Genomic DNA, 19576 nt, shown 5'->3' on the forward strand with positions numbered 1-19576 from the left:
CCTGGCAATAGTACATTTTGATACTATGTGACCTTTCCTATTCTCTTGGAAGGCTAGTAATAAGGAATGATCCTTCCTCCACTGACTGGTCATGTCTATGTACTGTAACAAGGACCTCCTAACATCCAGATTATGAAACCTAGAATCCCCCAGGCTTTTTGGATTACTGCAAAATGATTACAGTGGAATCTGGGCAATATTTCAGGGAGGTATGCTGGGTCTGGACGTAGGACAATCCAGTCATCATAAATTTGGGTATACATTGGATTAACTGAAAAGGGCCTGTAGGTTCCTCACCCTACGGGCTGATGTTAAGGACACCAAGAGAATAGTTTTAAGAGTGAGGATTTTTGGAGAGATGACCTATTTGAACCCCTGCAGGTTATCAGTGAGCGTTTAGAACCAAATTTAGGTCTCAGAGAGGAATTCTGGGAGTCTGAACCGGTCTGGATATAGCACAGGATTTAATGAACCTAGAAACCCATCTGTTCCCTGCTAGATTACAATTAATTATACAATGCCCCTAGAGCAGACACCTGAACTTTGAGTGTTCCCGTGTCCAACCTCAAGTCATATTCGCTTTGTAGGAACTCCAAAACATCCTTAATTGGAGGTTTATCTGACAACAGGGTTCTTACAAAATCCAGGAGTTTTCCCAAAAGTCTACGGTAAATTTTAGTTATGGGTTTCTAATACGCAGTAGAGTAGAAACTACGCCCGGGGAAAACCCTTTATTACTCAGTAACGCCCTCTCAAATTCCATGCCACAAGACAGAATCCTTTGGCTTGCGCGTGGAATACTGGCCCGACTGAAGCTCTGGCCTTCCCGGCAGGATCCAGGGATCTGATATAGACATTAGTCGGAGCAGGGAAAACCAAGGTCTTTTTGGCCAGAAGGGGGCAATCAGAATTATTCTCGCCTGATCTTCTCATATCTTCCTCATGACTGCCAGAATCATCACTATTGGGGGAAATGCATAGGCCTTCCTGAATTTCCATGGAATATGGAGGGCGTCTACCGTGCAAGGATTCTCTTGGGTCTAATGAACAGAATTTCTCCACCTTCTTGTTGGTTCTGCGGGCGAATAGATCCATCTCTGGTAAACCCTACACCTGGACAATCTGCTGAAAGACTACCGGGTTCAGGGCCCACTCACCTTGTTTTAACGTATGGTGACTCAAAGTCTGCTTTTGTGTTCTCTACCCCCTTATGTATAGAGCACTGAGGGATGGGAGATGCCGCTCTGCTAGCTGCAGGATCCTGTTCGCCACTACCATCAGGGAGCGAGATTTTTTTGGCGATATATGTATGCCACTGTTTAATTGTCTGACCTGACCTGAACATGGTGACCCTGAATGTGGGGGAGGAAGCCTATCAGGGCTTTCCACCGCCCAAAGTTCCTTTAGGTTTGATGACGCCCCCCTTTCATGGTTTGCCCATTGCCCCTGAACTGAGTGATCTGGTTGGGGAGGTCATCTGGCAGAAATGCTCGCATCGGTTGTAATTATATTAATCGACCGGTCTGGACCACTGAATGCCTGAGGTCAAATTTCCCCTGTCTGTCCACAATTTCTAAGGAAAGAACTAATCTTCCTTCTAAACGTCCGTTGAAGGATCTCTGTGCTGACAGGACTTCCCATTGAAGAAGCCTCATATGACCGTGGGACCATCTGACTGCTGGGAGACAGGATGTCATGGATCCTAGTAGGGACATCGCAGGAGATCTGATGGCTTTTGAGGCTAAATTATTTATCTTGGATACTTTGTCCTCTGGAAGAAAACAGGCTTGGAGAGGAGAATTTAGGGTTAGGCCCAGAAAGATGCGTCTTCGAGGGAGTTCGTCTCAATTTTTAAGAATTTGTCAGCCAGCCCAGCCTCTGTAAAACTGCCGTGACCTCTAACAGTTGAGTGGAACAGTGATTTTCCTACTACAAGAAAATCGTCTAGGTAGGGATCCCCACGTTCCTGATCCGTAGGAAGGCTGTCATCTCTGCTATGAGCTTTGTGAATACGCTCAGAGCTATTGAGAGACCGAATGGTAGGGCAGTGAATTGAAAGGTCTTCGTTCCCCTTGTATGAACAAGGCTAATTTTAGGTATTTTTAGTAGTCTGGGCGTGGTAATAAGCATCCTTTAGGTCGACTACCGCCAAAAAAGTAGTTGTGGTGAAGGAGTTTTACTGCAGAGTTCACAGATTCCATTTTGAACGTCTGACTCTAGCATCATTGGGAGGATTTCTTAGCCGTGGAGGAGGGTCCTCCAGACATATAACTTCACTCCTTAGTTCTGGAATCCCATCTCTTGCTGTCTCCTGGAAGGCGACCCCGGTTAAATACCTTCTTCCTCTGAAAATAAGACCTTTTTCCATCTCCTGAAAACTCTTTTCCGGTCGCCTGCCTTTTCCAAAATATCCTCCAGTTTCAGGCCAAATAGGAACTTGCAGTCACATGGGAAAGAGCATAGCTTATGTTTTGACTGCAAGTCTCCTGTGCAACCCTTGAGCCACAGGGCCCACCTGGCTGCATTTGACAGGTTCGCTGACCTGACTGACAGCTTTACCAAGTCCACCGAAGTATCAGAGGAAGGCCGATGCTGCCTGCATTAGGGACAGGATTTTATCTCTGGGAATTTTTTTTGTCTTTAAGCTGGTCTTCCAATTGTTGTAACCAGACCATAAGTGATCGGGCTACACAGGTGCCTGCCACTGCTGGCTTAAGGCCTCCCGCTGCTGCTTCCCATGTCTGACGCAGGAAGGAGTCTGCCTTTTTATCTAGAGCATCTCTAAGGACGCCTGAATCTTCCAAGGGTAGAGATATTTTAGAGGACCGGGCTACAGCGCCATCAACCTTGGGGAATTTGTACTCTCAGCAATTGTCCTATCAATACAGCCTGAACAAAGTTCTTTCAGCCTATGTACAGGTAGGGGTATTTGGCATAAAGCACACATCCTATGTTTCTTTTTGGCATTACTTTTCTTAGGCTCCTAGGGGGTTCAAGCACATAATAGAAAACCTATTAATACATGGTGACATTCACGAAGATCACTCACCCCTGAAGTCACAGAAGGGTACCAGATTTGAAGGCTGTGGCGGGATGAGAGATTAATTCCTTCTGGATGGCACAGTTGTCCGAGGCTTTGCCTCTACGGCTGCTGCTACGGTTGCTTGAGTGACTGTTTGAGGGGAGTCAGCCTGCTTCTTCCGCTGTTGCTGCCGAGGTGGAGGTGTCAGCTGCTGCTGCTCCTGGTCTGCCATAGTTACCAAGACTGTATGGCTGGAGCATGAGCAGCGCTGACCTGTCCTGCTCCTCCTTAAATAGGGGCTGGTGCCATCTAGGTCCTTCTCTAGGTCATGTGCCCCTCCCCCATCCTTGCACCCGCCAGCCAAGGCTTCATTTACCGGTTGGCGAGCGCTATAGGGCGCTGCCATATTGGATCCGGGGCCGCGCCCCCGAAGTCATCCGGCACGCCTCTCCCAGCATTCCCTGCACCATGACGACAGGGGGCAGTGTCACACCCGGAAGTACGCTGCTCTGTGCCCGCACCCAGCTTGGACTCCAGAAAGAAGGCAGGGTATGGTGGCGCAGCAGTCTGCGGGGAGCCGGAGCCCTCCTCACCGCTTACACCTGCAGGATCTAGAGAGCTGCGGACGGCGCCTCCAGTCCCTGTAGGCCGGAGCCTGTTCTTGTGCAACCGGGACAGGGCCGGGTAGGTTTGAATGCCATCTTTTCTTCTCAGTCGAATCAGACAGGTTCCTATCAAGGACAGGAAACCAACTGAAACGGGAGAGTGGTACCGCCCTTTTATTTCAGACTGTTTCCCTGTCCTTGGTGGGGCAGATCCCTCTCTCAATGTGTGCTGTCATGGGTGAAAGGGGGAGAGAAAAAATAAAATAAAGTAAATAAATTATATAAATGTGGTATCGCTGTAATCGTACTAACCATAAGAATAAAAATGTATTCTCAATTTTAACACACCTGGAACGGCATAAAAAAAATAATTCCTGAATTGCTGGTTTTTGTTCATTCTGCCTCCCAAAAATCAGAATGGAAAGCGATCAAAAAATGTCACGTGCCCGAAAATGGTGCCAATAAAAACAAACTCATCCCGCTAAAAAAAACAAGACCTCACATGACTGTCGGCCGAAATATGGAAAAATTATAGCTCTCAAAATATGGATGTGACAACACAGATTTTCTTAAAATTATGCCAGACACACTTTGATGGCCAAGAGCAATATACCTTTATTTTTATGTTGATTTTTTTTTAACCTGTGTTCTTTGATAGACTGTGTTAATCAATTGTTTGAATATCCTGAATGTTGACACTTGAGTTAAGATGTACTGGATCGCATGGTCTGCAAAGATAGGGTAATGGAGCAAAACTGTTTGATAATATGGTGATTACGTATTATAACCAGCCAAGAGAGTTCTTGATTTGCAGAGCAATGGAGGACAAACTATGCAAGTTGATTAAATGCACAAACAATGAGTCATGAGCTCTTTTCCACCTTTATCCCTGATCCTTGACCTGTGAATGATGGCTGCAAGGACAATTGTGACCTATAAAAAGGGGGTCTCTGCATCTTTGCAGCATGTCAGCTTAGGGGACTTCAGCCCCAACTGAAGGAATACAAATCGGCTGCATTGACCATTGCTGAACCCTCAGACGTCTTGAAGAATCCAGGTTAGGACAAAGATCACCTGACCCCAGACCCACTGCTCTAGGTTAGTTTCCTAAGTATGTCTTTACCTCCTATTTGGGAGCCCACCAAAAGCAGGGTGCCATTGGTGAGGGTAGTAGGACATATCTGTTCAATGGTAGCCCCTGAGGTGGAAACTGCCCTTGTAGAATGGGCTATGATAATTTCAGGGGGAGGCTGTCCTTCTGAAAGATACGCTAGATTAATCATGGATGTGACCCATCTAGCTAAGGATGGTTTTGAAGCCTTCCTACCTCTATTTTTTCCCCCGAACTGTATAAAAGATTAGAGTCTAATCTCCAGTTCAGAGTAGCTTCCAAATAGGCCAACACTGCTCTGCGGACATAGAGATGTTGGAACTCTTCCTCCCTCCGATTCCTAGGGTTTTTGCAGAATGATGGAAGAACCACTTCTTGGTTTATGGTCATCGATGACACCACCTTCGGGGAGAAACGTGGATCCAGCTTGAGAATGATGCAATCAACCCAAATCTGCATACATGGCTCGACAACAGAGAGCCTGGATTTCACCCAACAGTTTAGCCGTGGTCATTGCCATCAAGAAGACTGTTTTCAGAGTCAAGTTCTTTATTTCTAACTCATTGACTGGGCCGAAGACAGGTTTGCAAAGGACTTTCAGGACAAGATTCAGATCCCAGGGAGGGGAAGAAATTCTCTGGATAGGCCCAAGTCTCTGGATTGCCTTGACAAACCTGATTATTCAGGGATGCGAGGTCAATGATCTGTCGAAGAAAGCACCTAGTGCCGCAATCTGCACCTTCAAGGTACTCGGTCTAAGACCTACGTCAAATCCCACCTGCAAGAAATCAAGGATCGCAGGGATGTCTGGCTGAGAAGTGTCTACTGTCCTGTGAAAATGACAAAAGGTCTTCCAGACTTTATATATGCCTTGGGTTACAGGTTTTCTACTGGCCTGCATAGTCTGGATCACTGGCGGATAAGCCCTTGTTTTTCAGGATCTCCCCTTCAGAAGCCAAGCTGAGAGCTGGAGTTGTTGAAGATTCTGATGCAACAGTGGACCTTGCGTCAGAAGATCTTCCTGTAATGGTAAAATGATTGGGTCTTCCAACACTAGATGACGTAGAAGGGAGAACCAACTCCTCCTTGGCCAGAACGGGACAATTGCTATGACTGTCGCCCAATCTTCCTGAATTTTCCGCAGCATTCTCGGAACTAGAGGAGCAGGTGGGAAGGCATATATTAGGCCCTCTCCTCAATATTGTGAGAGCATCCACTCCAAGAGGATGATCTCCTGGGTCGAGCGAGAAGAAAGATGTCATCTTCGCATTCGTTCTGGATGCAAAAAGGTCTAGGTGCTGCTGACCCCATCTGCGAGTTAGTTGTTGGAACACCTCTTCGTTCAGTTCCCATTCTGAAGCCTTCATCTGACGCCTGCTGAGGTAGTCTGCCTCCTGATTGTTGGATCCCCGAAGGTGAACTGCTGAAATGGAGTTCACCATCTTCTCTATACCCAAGAATATCCTGTTGGCCAGGGACTGGAGAAGTGGATGTCTTTGTCCGCCCTGATGTCTGATGAAAGACTGCCGTGATGTTGTCAGACAAGATTTTCACATGTCTGTCTGTCTCTCAAGACCGCCTGGCTTCTCTGTAGGGCTTCACAGATCACCTGTAGTTCCCGAAAATTCGATGATCGGGTCTGAATCTCTGAGGACCATGTTCCTTGGAAATAAGAATCTCCCACTCGAGCTCCCCATCCTGAGAGACTTGCATCCGTGGTCACTAAAAGACAAGGTTCCAGAATCCATTGCACTCCCATCTGTAGATTCTTGTGGTCGAGTCACCAGTGTAGTGTAGAGACTCATGGGCATCTCTGGACAAAGACATCTTCCTGTCTAGGTAATTCTGATGTCTGTGTCACTTCCAAGATGCATTTCTGTAGAGGTCTAGAATGGAACTGGCTCCATCTGACGCAGGTGATGCATGACATCAAGATTATCAAAATACTCATTGCCTTTCGGATTGAAGGTTTCTTCTCTCTTGCAAAAGAACGAATCCTTTGTGGAATTGAGAGCTTCTTGTCTTCCGGGAGAGAAGACATTTGCATTTGGGAGTCGAGACAGACTCCCAGGAAGATGTGTGAAGTACTTGGGACAAGATTGGATTTTTTTTGTTCACAATCAAACCCAGGCTTGTTAATGTCTGTAGGACAAATTCCAGATGTTGATTCATACCTAGAGGGGATCCTGCCACTAACAGGAAGTCGTCCAAGTACGGAATGATGGCAAAATCCCTGAGTCGGATATAGGCCACCACCTCTGCCATGATCTTCGTAAAGATTCTGGGAGCAGATAGCAGGCCGAAGGGAAGACATCGGAACTGGTAGTGTAGAATCTGACAGCCTGATGGTAGTGCAAACCTCAGATATTGCTGACTTGAGGAATGTATTGGCAGGTGGTAGTATGCATCCCTGAGGTCCAGGGTGCACATTACCGCATCTGCATCCATTAGAGGAATGGCTGATCTTACTGATTCCATGCAGAATTTTTTGTAGCAGACCCATCAGTTTAAGGGTTTCAGGTTGATAATTGTACGGAACTCCCCTGAAGGTTTCTTTATTGAAAACAGAGGAGTAATGGCCCCGATGTTGGTCGTGTTCTGGAACTGGCACAATAACCCTCTGTTGTAGCAGCTTCTCTATGTCTGCCCGTAGACGGGAAAGAGGTAGGGGAACCCTCAGTCAGGCAAAATCTTTGAGGGGGATTTTGAGAAAACTATTGTCCCCCTTATTAAAACTCCAGCTCGTGGACACCCCTTTTTTCTGAGTGTTATATTTACACGAGGGGAAAGGTTTGCGAAAGGGCTGCTCCTTTTCTCCTCAGGGAAGCCCTTCTTTTTATTGGACGCCTTTTCTAGAATGTCATCTAATACTGGTCCGAATACTCTGAGCCCTGAAAATGTAATGGAGCACAGTTTGTTCTTAGGAGCTCTATCCCCAGACCATGTCTTTAACCAAACAGCTCTACGGGCCGAGTTGGAAAGGGCATTATTTATGGCCGCAAATCTGACCGATTCTGAAGAAGCGTCAGCCATAAAATTCGTTGCCATTTTTAATAGGGGCAATGATTGAAGGAGAGATTCCCTCGGGGTGCCATCCCGTAGGTGACTATCTAGCTCTTCTAGCCAGACTCTCATGGATCTGGCAATAGATGTAGCAGCGACAGACTTAATTGCCACAGAAACTTCCCAGGCTTTTTTCAAAAGTCCATCCGCCTTCCGATCCATAAGATCTTTAAGTCCTGATGAATCTTCAAAGGGGATAGAGGATTTCTTGACCACCTTGGCCACTGGGACGCCAATCTTAGGAATAGTGTCCCACACATTGGTGTCCTCTGGGTCAAAAGATAATAGGGCGCGGAAGTCTCGTGGAATAGAGTCTCTTCTTACGCATCCTCCCATTCCTCCAGTATCATGTCATTCACATGAGCATTAACAGGGAAAACCATGGATCTCTGGGTTCTAAGACCACCAAACATCTCATCCTGAATGTTACTGCTCTTCTCAGTTTCCTCTACCTGCATCATGTTTCGGACGGCTCATAGAAGAATATCCATACCATCTGAGTGGAACATATTTTTTTCACTCCCCGCCCTGAGGTGGACTATTGGTCTCACTGTTGTCAGAGTCACCAGATAGGTCGATTTCACCCTCAGAAGATGGTGCTATATCTTCTCTGGGTCTTTTGGGTCCTTGGACATCTTGGACTCCTGATCCTGGGGGCTGCAGAGATGTAATAGAAGCCTGAACTTCTTTGATTATACTACACATCTCATTTAATAAAGCCTCGTGCTCCTCCTTTAGAATGGAGGCTCTACGTTCAGCACATAGACGCTTTGTATACGAGTCAGGAAGTCTGATGTTATAATCCAGACACCTCTTGGATTTTACTGTGGCCTTTTTCCCTGCATATTTCTTTTTCTCAGAAGGAGTTGGTAACTGCACAGATATCCTATAAAAAATATGGAGGGCCTGGTAAGAGCAAGTTCAATTAACCATATAACAGGTAATGGTACACTTACCCTCCCTGATCGCCCCACAGTCATGTATCAGGGTGTGACATATCTGCCATTGTACTGCCAGGGGTGCCAAAGCTGCAAGCCTGCCTTTGATGCTCCCCAGCCCCCCTTCTTATACCTTACCTGGTCGTCCTGTAATTTTCTCCTGCTCCCTGGCATCTGGTCGAAGCGCATTTTGAATTTTCCACGCGACCGCCGACCAGAAGTAGTCATCTCCGAACTTCCGGTTTCAATGGCAGGGGGTCCTGAAGCCGGGAGAAGCTGGACCCGCCCAGAGCCCCAGAGATGGGGAAGCGGCACCCGGAGGCTCCAGCACACCGGAGGACTGAGGGACTCCCGACAGGGAGTATCAGCCCAGGACCAGTTTGGCGGTGAGAAGGAGAGAGCCGCTGCCCCCCCCCCCCCCCCGAGGTCCCTGTGAGGTACATCTTAACTTTGCACCAGAGCTCCCTGCACCAGCACTCCCTGTCCTGTGTAGGGACAGGAAAAACACTGAGGAGGTTGGGGGTGGGAGGGCTTATAACCTCTTGTGCTTCCTGTCCCCACCGAGGATATGGGATTGCTCCTCCTATGGTGCTATCATGGGGACGTACTGGAAATTGGATTTTTTTTTTTTTTTCCACAGCTCTACGTTATAAACTTCTGTGAAGCACTTGGGGGTTCAAGGTGCTCACCACACATCTAGATAAGTTCCCTGAGGGGTCTAGTTTCCAAAATAGTGTTACTTGTGGGGGGGGGGGGTTCCACTGTTTAGGCACATCAGGGGCTTCGCAAACACAACACTAATTATTCCAGCAAATTTTACATTCAAAAAGTCAAATTGCGCTCCCTCCCAAGCCCTGATGTGCGACAAAACAGTAGTTTTACTTCAAATATTGGGCATCGGCATACTCAGGAGAAAATGCACAACAACATTTTATGGGCAATTTCTCCTGCTACCCTTGTGAAAATGCAAAATTTGGGTCTAAAGTAAAATTTGTGTGAAAAAAAAGTTAAATGTTCATCGTTTTCTTCCACATTCCAAAAATTCCTGTGAAGCAGCTGAAGAGTTAATAAAGTTCTTGAATGTGGTTTTGAGCACCTTGAGTGGGTTTTTTCTGTCAGAAATGCCCCTCAAAGTCACTTCAAATGTGATGTGGTCCCTAAAAAATGGTTTTGTAAGCCTTCTTGGAAAAATGAGAAGTCGCTGGTCAACTCTTAACTTTTGTAACTTCCTTTCAAAAAAAAAATAAAAAATAAAAAATGTATGTTTCCAAAATTGTACTGAAGTGAAGTAGACATGTGGGAAATTGTTATTTAATAAAGAGCAGGCACTGCCAGGCGGGCAGCGTTACACTGAGTAAAATTATACTTTTGTTGATGAAATCCGTCCAGTGTTTTTTTTTTATAGAATCTTTATTTTCATTTGTGCCATAATGATATGCTCGTGCTTTGGGGCGGACCTTTGGGGAGGGGCTTTATCTGGTGTTCTGCTTATGTAATCATATCTCTAACTTCTGACAGGTCACTGTGCTTTCTGTTACCTGCCTACTATTTTAAATGCTGCCTTTGTAATTTCTGTGCCAAATGTGAAATTAACTAAAATGGCAGTAGCATCTTTCGGTTGCTGAGATGCTACTCAACACGCGCCGGCGCCATGTTGCTGGAGGAAAAATAAATTTGTCTCGGCAACCGAGAAATGCTACTGTGCAAGCGCGGGGGCCATATTGCTGCAGGCAAATTTATTTTTCCTCCAGCAACATGGCGCCGCTTGTGCAGTAGCATCTATCGGCAAAAGATAGATGCTACTGTGCACGCACGGGGCCATGTTGCTAGAAGATAAAGGAATTTGCCTGCAGCAATATGGTCCCCGCCGCCCACGCAGTAGCATTTCTTGGTTGACGAGAGCTGCTACTGCGCAATCGCGGTGCCATATTGCTGCAGGCAAATTATTTTTCCTCCAGCAAAATGGCACCCATGCAGTAGCATCTCTCGGCAACCGAAAGATGCTACTGAGCATGCGGTGGGGACCATTTTGGTGCATGTAAAGTAAACATTTGGCACAGAAATTACACAGGCAGCATTTTAAATAGTAGGCAGGTCATTGAAAGAACAGTGACCTGCCAGAAGGCAGAGATTGGAATACATAATGAGAGCACCCAGTTACAGTCCCTCCCCAAAGCACGAGCATATCATTATGGCAGAAATGAAAATAAAGATTATAAAAGAACCACTGGACAGATTTCATCAACAAAAGGTGTCATTTTACTCAGTGTAATGTCACCCACCAGAATTTGTGTGGTTTACTGAGCACAATTCTGCTGACAGGTGAGCTTTAACTATTTTGTGTGACATAACTGATTTAAAAGCATAAAAAATGCAGTTTGAAAATTTACCAAATTTCCATTTTTTTTCCACAAATGAACGCAAGTGATATCGACGAAATTTAACCACTATTATGAAGTACAATATGTCACAAAACAAACCTCAGAATCAGTTGTGATCATCCCAGAGTTATTAACTCAAAGTGACAGTGGTCAGAATTGTAAAATTTGGCCCGGTCATGAAGCTGAAAATATGCTCAGGGGTGAATCCATCTGACGTTTTATGCCAATTCAATTTTGGTGCACAGGGCCTGGACTGTGTACTGGAGCTTTTCCTCCCTGTCTGATTCCCTGCCCCTCCCCCTGCTTCTGGTCTGTGAATGACATGTCACTGCTGAGATTTCAGAGAGAATAGGAATAGTGCCAATTAAATTTGCGCTCCTCCACATATGGATAAGGAATCCAAGGTTCAACTAAAGTTCATATTTTATTTAAGGCTGAAAAACAACACATTTCGTGGACATCCTGTCCACTTCCTCAGGTATATAGCCAAGATTGGCTATATACCTGAGGAGGTGGACAGGACATTCACAAAACGCAGTTTTTTTAGCCTTAAATTAAAGTTGGACTTTAATTGAACCTTGGATTCCTTATCCATATGTGGAGGAGCGTAGATTTAATTGGCACCATTCCTATCCTCTCCAGCTTTCCGTTGTGTATCCCTCTGTGGATTCAGTGCTGCCTGCAGCCCTCCATTACACCTACCACATGTGTTATGCATTTCACAACTCAAGAAGGTGAGCAAGTCTCTGTCTGTTTTCTTACTAAAGCTGGTAACACCATTTGCGTTCCTCTTTTTATTTACTTTTAAAGATTTCAGAGGTGGCAGATCATTCACAGACCAAAGGCAGGCGGAGAGGCGGACGAGTCTTGGACAGGGAGAAGACCCAGTTCACAATCAAGCCCACAAAGCGGATTTCTTCATCAAAGGTATCAATGTAATCAGTATTGCCGCGCCATTACAGCCAGGTTTTTACATCAATAGAGAACTGCTGTCTCAGCTACTGAATGCGAACCTTTGGCTGTAGTAGCCACAACCCATACAGTATACCCACACCACAGTGTGAACACTGCCCTACAGGTAGAGAAGTCGGCAAAGTGCAAGTAAGACCACAAAGCCAGCACAACTAATGAGACCACAGTATGAAGGCTGCAGCTCATACGCCTCAGTGGAATGGCCACGGAGCAGCCAGTGCAGGGCTGGGTAAGGACGCCATACAACTGCTCCGTTTTCCAGCAGACACCGCCACTCCGAGGCCACCAGCTGTGTCGCACAACGTACAGGTATTATCACCGTCGCCCTTCTGCTTCCAACTTGTCCCCGGAGCCACATGGCGGAACTGGCAATGCGGCCGGGAACAGCTTCCTCCCTCTGAGGTAAACGGGCAACTCAGGAGCCGGAAAAAACCTGCGTGACGCAGCATGGCTCAGCCAAACGATCACACGGGGTAGGAAATTCCCGCTCTGCTGCTGAACCAATCGCATGCCATCGGCAGTGTCTCTAAGGGCTACGTCATCAGCAGTCATCCAATCAGCTGCTTCAGAATTCCTCCAGCGCTCCAGAGAACGATGGGAGTCAGGTACGGTTACCAGGACGTTGCTATGCGAGGCAGTTTCAATAGCCATACACTATAACCTAGATTTCCCATATAAATTGCCAGCAGTGCACTGACAGATTTTATTAACCCACAAGCGTTAATTCCACAGTATATGTATATTCTATTAATCCACAAGGGTTATTTCCACAGTATATGTATATTCTATTAATCCACAAGGGTTATTTCCACAGTATATGTATATTCTATTAATCCACAAGGGTTATTTCCACAGTATATGTATATTCTATTAACCCACGAGGGTTAATTCCACAGTATATGTATATTCTATTAACCCACGAGGGTTAATTCCACAGTATATGTATATTCTATTAACCCACGAGGGTTAATTCCACAGTATAAGTATATTCTATTAACCCACGAGGGTTAATTCCACAATATAAGTATATTCTATTAACCCACGAGGGTTAATTCCACAGTATATGTATGGTCTATTAATCCACGAGGGTTAATTCCACAGTATATGTATGGTCTATTAACCCACGAGGGTTAATGCCACAGTATATGTATATTCTATTAACCCACGAGGGTTAATGCCGCACTATATGTATATTCTATTAACCCACGAGGGTTAATTCCACAGTATATGTATGGTCTATTAACCCACGAGGGTTAATTCCACAGTATATGTATGGTCTATTAACCCACGAGGGTTAATTCCATGGTATATGTATATTCTATTAACCCACGAGGGTTAATTCCACAATATAAGTATATTCTATTAACCCACGAGGGTTAATTCCACAGTATATGTATGGTCTATTAACCCACGAGGGTTATTTCCACAGTATATGTATGGTCTATTAACCCACGAGGGTTAATGCCACAGTATATGTATATTCTATTAACCCACGAGGGTTAATGCCGCACTATATGTATATTCTATTAACCCACGAGGGTTAATTCCACAGTATATGTATGGTCTATTAACCCACGAGGGTTAATTCCACAGTATATGTATGGTCTATTAACCCACGAGGGTTAATTCCACAGTATATGTATATTCTATTAACCCACGAGGGTTAATGCCGCACTATATGTATATTCTATTAACCCACGAGGGTTAATGCCGCACTATATGTATATTCTATTAACCCACGAGGGTTATTTCCACAGTATATGTATGGTCTATTAACCCACGAGGGTTAATGCCACAGTATATGTATATTCTATTAACCCACGAGGGTTAATGCCGCACTATATGTATATTCTATTAACCCACGAGGGTTAATTCCACAGTATATGTATATTGTATTAAGCCACAAGGGTTAATTCCACAGTATATGTATATTGTATTAACCCACAAGGGTTAATTCCATGGTATATGTATATTCTGTTAACCCACGAGGGTTAATGCCACAGTATATATACACTGCTCAAAAAAATAAAGGGAACACTTAAACAACACAATGTAACTTCAAGTAAATCAAACTTCTGTGAAATCAAACTGTCCACTTAGGAAGCAACACTGATTGACAATCAATTTCACATGCTGTTGTGCAAATGGAATAGACAATAGATGGAAATTATTGGCAATTATCAAGACACCCTCAATAAAGGAGTGGTTCTGCAGGAGGGGACCACAGACCACATCTCAGTACCAATGCTTTCTGGCTGATGTTTTTTGAATGTTGGTTGTGCTTTCACACTCGTGGTTTCATGAGATGGACTCTACAACCCACAGAAGTTGCGGATGGCACATCAATGCGAGCTGTGGCAAGGTTTGTTGCGTCTGTCAGCGTCGTGTCCTGAGGCTGGAGGCACTACCAGGAGACAGGCCAGTACACCAGGAGACGTGGAGGGGGCCGTAGGAGGGCAACAACCCAGCAGCAGGACTGCTACCTCCCCTTTGTTCAAGGAGGAACAGGAGGAGCACTGCCAGAGCCCTGCAAAATGACCTCCAGCAGGCCACAAATGTGCATGTGTCTGCACAAACGATTAGAAACCGACTCCATGAGGGTGGTATGAGGGCCCGACGTTCACAGATGGGGGTTGTGATCACAGCCCAACACCGTGCAGGACGCTTGGCATTTGCCACAGAATACCAGGATTGGCAAAGTCGCCACTGGCGTCCTGTGCTCTTCACAGATGAAAGCAGGTTCACACTGAGCACATGTGACAGACGTGACAGAGTCTGGAGACGCCGTGGAGAGCGATCTGCTGCCTGCAACATCCTTCAGTATGACCGGTTTGGCAGTGGGTCAGTAATGGTGTGGGGTGGCATTTCTTTGGAGGGCCGCACAGCCCTCCATGTGCTCGCCAGAGGTAGCCTGACTGCCATTAGGTACCGAGATGAGATCCTCAGACCCCTTGTGAGACCATATGCTGGTGCGGTTGGTCCTGGGTTCCTCCTAATGCAGGACAATGCCAGACCTCATGTGGCTGGAGTGTGTCAGCAGTTCCTGCAAGATGAAGGCTTTGAAGCTATGGACTGGCCCGCCCGTTCCCCAGACCTGAATCCGATTGAGCACATCTGGGACATCATGTCTCGCTTCATCCGGCAACGTCACGTCCAGGAGTGTCCAGGAGTTGACGGATGCTTTAGTCCAGGTCTGGGAGGAGATCCCACAGGACACCATCCCCAACCTCATCAGGAGCATGCCCAGGCATTGTAGGGTGGTCATACAGGCACTTCGAGGCCACACACAATACTGAGCCTCATTTTGACTTGTTTTAAGGACATTACATCAAAGTTGGATCAGCCTGTAGTGTGATTTTCACTTTCATTTTGGGGGTGACTCCAAATCCAGGCCTCCATTGGTTAATAAATTTAATTTCCATTGATGATTTTTGTGTGATTTTGTTGTCAGCACATTCAACTTTGTACAGAACAAAGTATTTAACGAGAATATTTCATTCATTCAGATCTAGGATGTTTTATTTGAGTGTTCTCTTTATGTTTTTGAGCAGTGTCTATTCCATTAACCCACGAGGGTTAATTCCACAGTATATGTATATTCTATTAACCCACAAGGGTTAATTCCACAGTATATGTATATTCTATTAAACCACAAGGGTTATTTCCACAGTATATGTATATTCTATTAAGCCACGAGGGTTAGTGCCACAGTATATGTATAGTCTATTAAGCCACAAGGGTTAATTGCACAGTATATGTATATTCTATTAAGCCACAAGGGTTAATTCCACAGTATATGTATATTCTATTAAGCCACGAGGGTTAGTGCCACAGTATATGTATATTCTATTAAGCCACAAGGGTTAATTCCACAGTATATGTATATTCTATTAAGCCACAAGGGTTAATTCCACAGTATATGTATATTCTATTAAGCCACAAGGGTTAATTCCACAGTATATTCTATTAACCCATGAGGGTTAATTCCACAGTATATGTATATTCTATTAAGCCACAAGGGTTATTTCCACACTATATGTATATTCTATTAACCCACGAGGGTTAATTCCACAGTATATGTATATTCTATTAAGCCACAAGGGTTATTTCCACACTATATGTATATTCTATTAACCCACGAGGGTTAATTTCACAGTATATGTATATTCTTTTAACCCATGAGGGTTAATTCCACATTATATGTATATTCTATTAAGCCACAAGGGTTTTTCCACACTATATGTATATTCTATTAACCCACGAGGGTTAATTTCACAGTATATGTATATTCTATTAAGCCACAAGGGTTATTTCCACAGTATATGTATATTCTATTAAGCCACAAGGGTTAATTCCACAGTATATGTATATTCTATTAACCCATGAGGGTTAATGCCACAGTATATGTATATTCTATTAAGCCACAAGGGTTTTTTCCACACTATATGTATATTCTGTTAACCCACGAGGGTTAATTTCACAGTATATGTATGTTCTATTAAGCCACAAGGGTTATTTCCACAGTATATATGTATTCTATTAACCCACGAGGGTTAATTTCACAGTATATGTATGTTCTATTAAGCCACAAGGGTTATTTCCACAGTATATATGTATTCTATTAACCCAGGAGGGTTAATTTCACAGTATATGTATGTTCTATTAAGCCACAAGGGTTATTTCCACAGTATATATGTATTCTATTAACCCACGAGGGTTAATTTCACAGTATATGTATGTTCTATTAAGCCACAAGGGTTATTTCCACAGTATATATGTATTCTATTAACCCACGAGGGTTAATTGCACAGTATATGTGTATTCTATTAAGCCGAAAGGGTTATTTCCACAGTATATGTATATTCTATTAACCCAGGAGGGTTAATTGCACAGTATATGTACAGTTTGGACACACCTTCTCATTTAAAGATTTTTCGGTATTTTCATGACTTTGAAAATTGTACATTCACACTGAAGGCATCAAAACTATGAATTAACACATGTGGAATTATATACTTAACAAAAAAGTGTGAAACAACAGAAAATATGTCTTGGTTCTTCAAAGTAGCCACCTTTTGCTTTGATGACTGCTTTGCACACTCTTGGCATTCTCTTGATGAGCTTCAAGAGGTAGTCACCGGAAATGGTCTTCCAACAATCTTGAAGGAGTTCCCAGAGATGCTTAGCACTTGTTGGCCCTTTTGCCTTCACTCTGCGGTCCAGCTCACCCCAAACCATCTCGATTGGGTTCAGGTCATCTGGCGTTACACCCCATCACTCTCCTTCTTGGTCAAATAGCCCTTACATAGCCTGGAGGTGTGTTTGGGGTCATTGTCCTGTTGAAAAATAAATGATGGTCCAACTAAACGCAAACCGGATGGAATAGCATGCCGCTGCAAGATGCTATGGTAGCCATGCTGCTTCAGTATGCCTTCAATTTTGAATAAATCCCCAACAGTGTCCCCAGCAAAGCACCTCCACACCATCACACCTCCTCCGTCATTCTTCACAGTGGGAACCAGGCATGTAGAGTCCATCCGTTCACCTTTTCTGCGTCACACAAAGACACGGTGGTTGTAGTCAAAGATCTCAAATTTGGACTCATCAGACCAAAGCACAGATTTCCACTGGTCTAATGTCCATTCCTTGTGTTCTTTAGCCTAAACAAGTCTCTTCTGCTTGTTGCCTGTCCTTAGCAGTGGTTTCCTAGCAGCTATTTTACCATGAAGGCCTGCTGCACAAAGTGTCCTCTTAACAGTTGTTGAAGAGATGTGTCTGCTGCTAGAACTCTGTGTAGCATTGACGTGGCTTCTAATCTGAGCTGCTGTTAACCTGTGATTTCTGAGGCTGGTGACTCGGATAAACTTATCCTCAGAAGCAGAGGTGACTCTTGGTCTTCCTTTCCTGGGGCGGTCCTCATGTGAGCCAGTTTCTTTGTAGCGCTTGATGGTTTTTGCAACTGCACTTGGGGACACTTTCAAAGTTTGCCCAATTTTTCGGCCTGACTGACCTTCATTTCTTAAAGTAATGATGGCCACTCGTTTTTCTTTACTTAGCTGCTTTTTTCTTGCCATAATACAAACTCTAACAGTCTATTCAGTAGGACTATCAGCTGTGTATCCACCTGACTTTTGCACAACACAACTGATGGTCCCAACCCCATTTATAAGGCAAGAAATCCCACTTATTAAACCTGACAGGGCACACCTGTGAAGTGAAAACCATTTCCGATTACTACCTCTTGAAGCTCATCAAGAGAATGCCAAGAGTGTGCAAAGCAGTCATCAAAGCAAAAGGGGCTATTTTGAAGAACCTAGAATATAGGACATATTTTCAGCTGTTTCACACTTTTTTGTTAAGTATATAATTCCACATGTGCTAATTCATAGTTTTGATGCCTTCAGTGTGAATTTACAATTTTCATAGTCATGAAAATACAGAAAAATCTTTAAATGAGAAGGTGTGTCCAAATTTTGGTCTGTACTGTATATTCTATTAAGCCACAGGGGTTATTTCCACAGTATTTGTATATTCTATTATGCTACAAGGGTTAATTCCACAGTATATGTAAATTCTGTTAAGCCACAATGGTTAATTCCATAGTATATGTATATGCTAGTAAGCCACAAGGGTTAATTCCACAGTATATGTATATTCTATTAAAGCACAAGGGTTAATTCCACAGTATATGTATGGTCTATTAACCCACGAGGATTAATTCCACAGAATATGTATAGTCTATTAACCTACGAGGGTTAATTACACAGTATATGTTTATTCTATTAAGGCACAAGGGTTAATTCCACAGTATATGTATATTCTATTAAGCCACAAGGGTTAATTCCACAGTATATGTATATTCTATTAAGCCACGAAGGTTAATTCCACAGTATATGTGTGTGATGACTAGTGTTGAGCATTCCGATATTGAAATATCGGGTATCGACCGATATTCGCGGTATCGGAGTTCGAATACTGAGTTCCGATACTTTTAGAATATCGAATACCGGAATCGGAAGTTCCCATAATGCCTGCGCTCTGCAGTATCTCTGAAGGATGACAAGCTGGATGGCAGCGCTCAGCTTACTGTACTTGTCATTTAGTGTTAAAGGATTTATTAAAAAAAATAATAGTGTTTTCATGCACCGTCTCTTTAAAAAAGCCAGCCGGCAATTCAGCAACGGCATACACCGGTACCCGACAATTTAGAATAGAAAGAATAGAGCATCACACATAGATTAGATAGATAGAAACATGTCAGTCACATACAGTGGTGGCCAAAAGTATTGGCACCCCTGCAAGTCTGTCAGATAATATTCAGTTTCTTTCTGAAAATAATTGCAATCACAAATTCTTTGGTATTATTATCTTCATTTAATTTGCTTGCAAGGAAAAAACACAAAAGAGAATGAAGCAAAAATCAAATCATTGATCATTTCACACAAAACTCCAAAAAAGGGCCACACAAAAGTATTGGCACCCTC

At 44.1% G+C, this 19576-nt stretch overlaps 1 protein-coding gene across 1 annotated transcript in view; it reads right to left on the bottom strand.

Moving 5' to 3' along the window:
- LOC141228647 (RNA exonuclease 1 homolog) overlaps positions 1-12552 on the bottom strand; it is a 195430-nt gene extending 182878 nt beyond the window's left edge. Inside the window, exon 1 of the mRNA XM_073667344.1 lies at positions 12400-12552. Coding sequence (XP_073523445.1) covers positions 12400-12541 — 142 coding nt within the window. The 5' untranslated portion in view covers positions 12542-12552. The remainder of the gene's footprint in view (positions 1-12399) is intronic.
- Positions 12553-19576: the final 7024 nt, after the last annotated feature.

This window comes from Phyllobates terribilis, unplaced genomic scaffold (genome assembly GCF_046119375.1).
Source record: "Phyllobates terribilis strain yellow unplaced genomic scaffold, ASM4611937v1 Scaffold_1__5_contigs__length_1240528914, whole genome shotgun sequence".
Lineage (NCBI taxonomy): Eukaryota > Metazoa > Chordata > Amphibia > Anura > Dendrobatidae > Phyllobates > Phyllobates terribilis.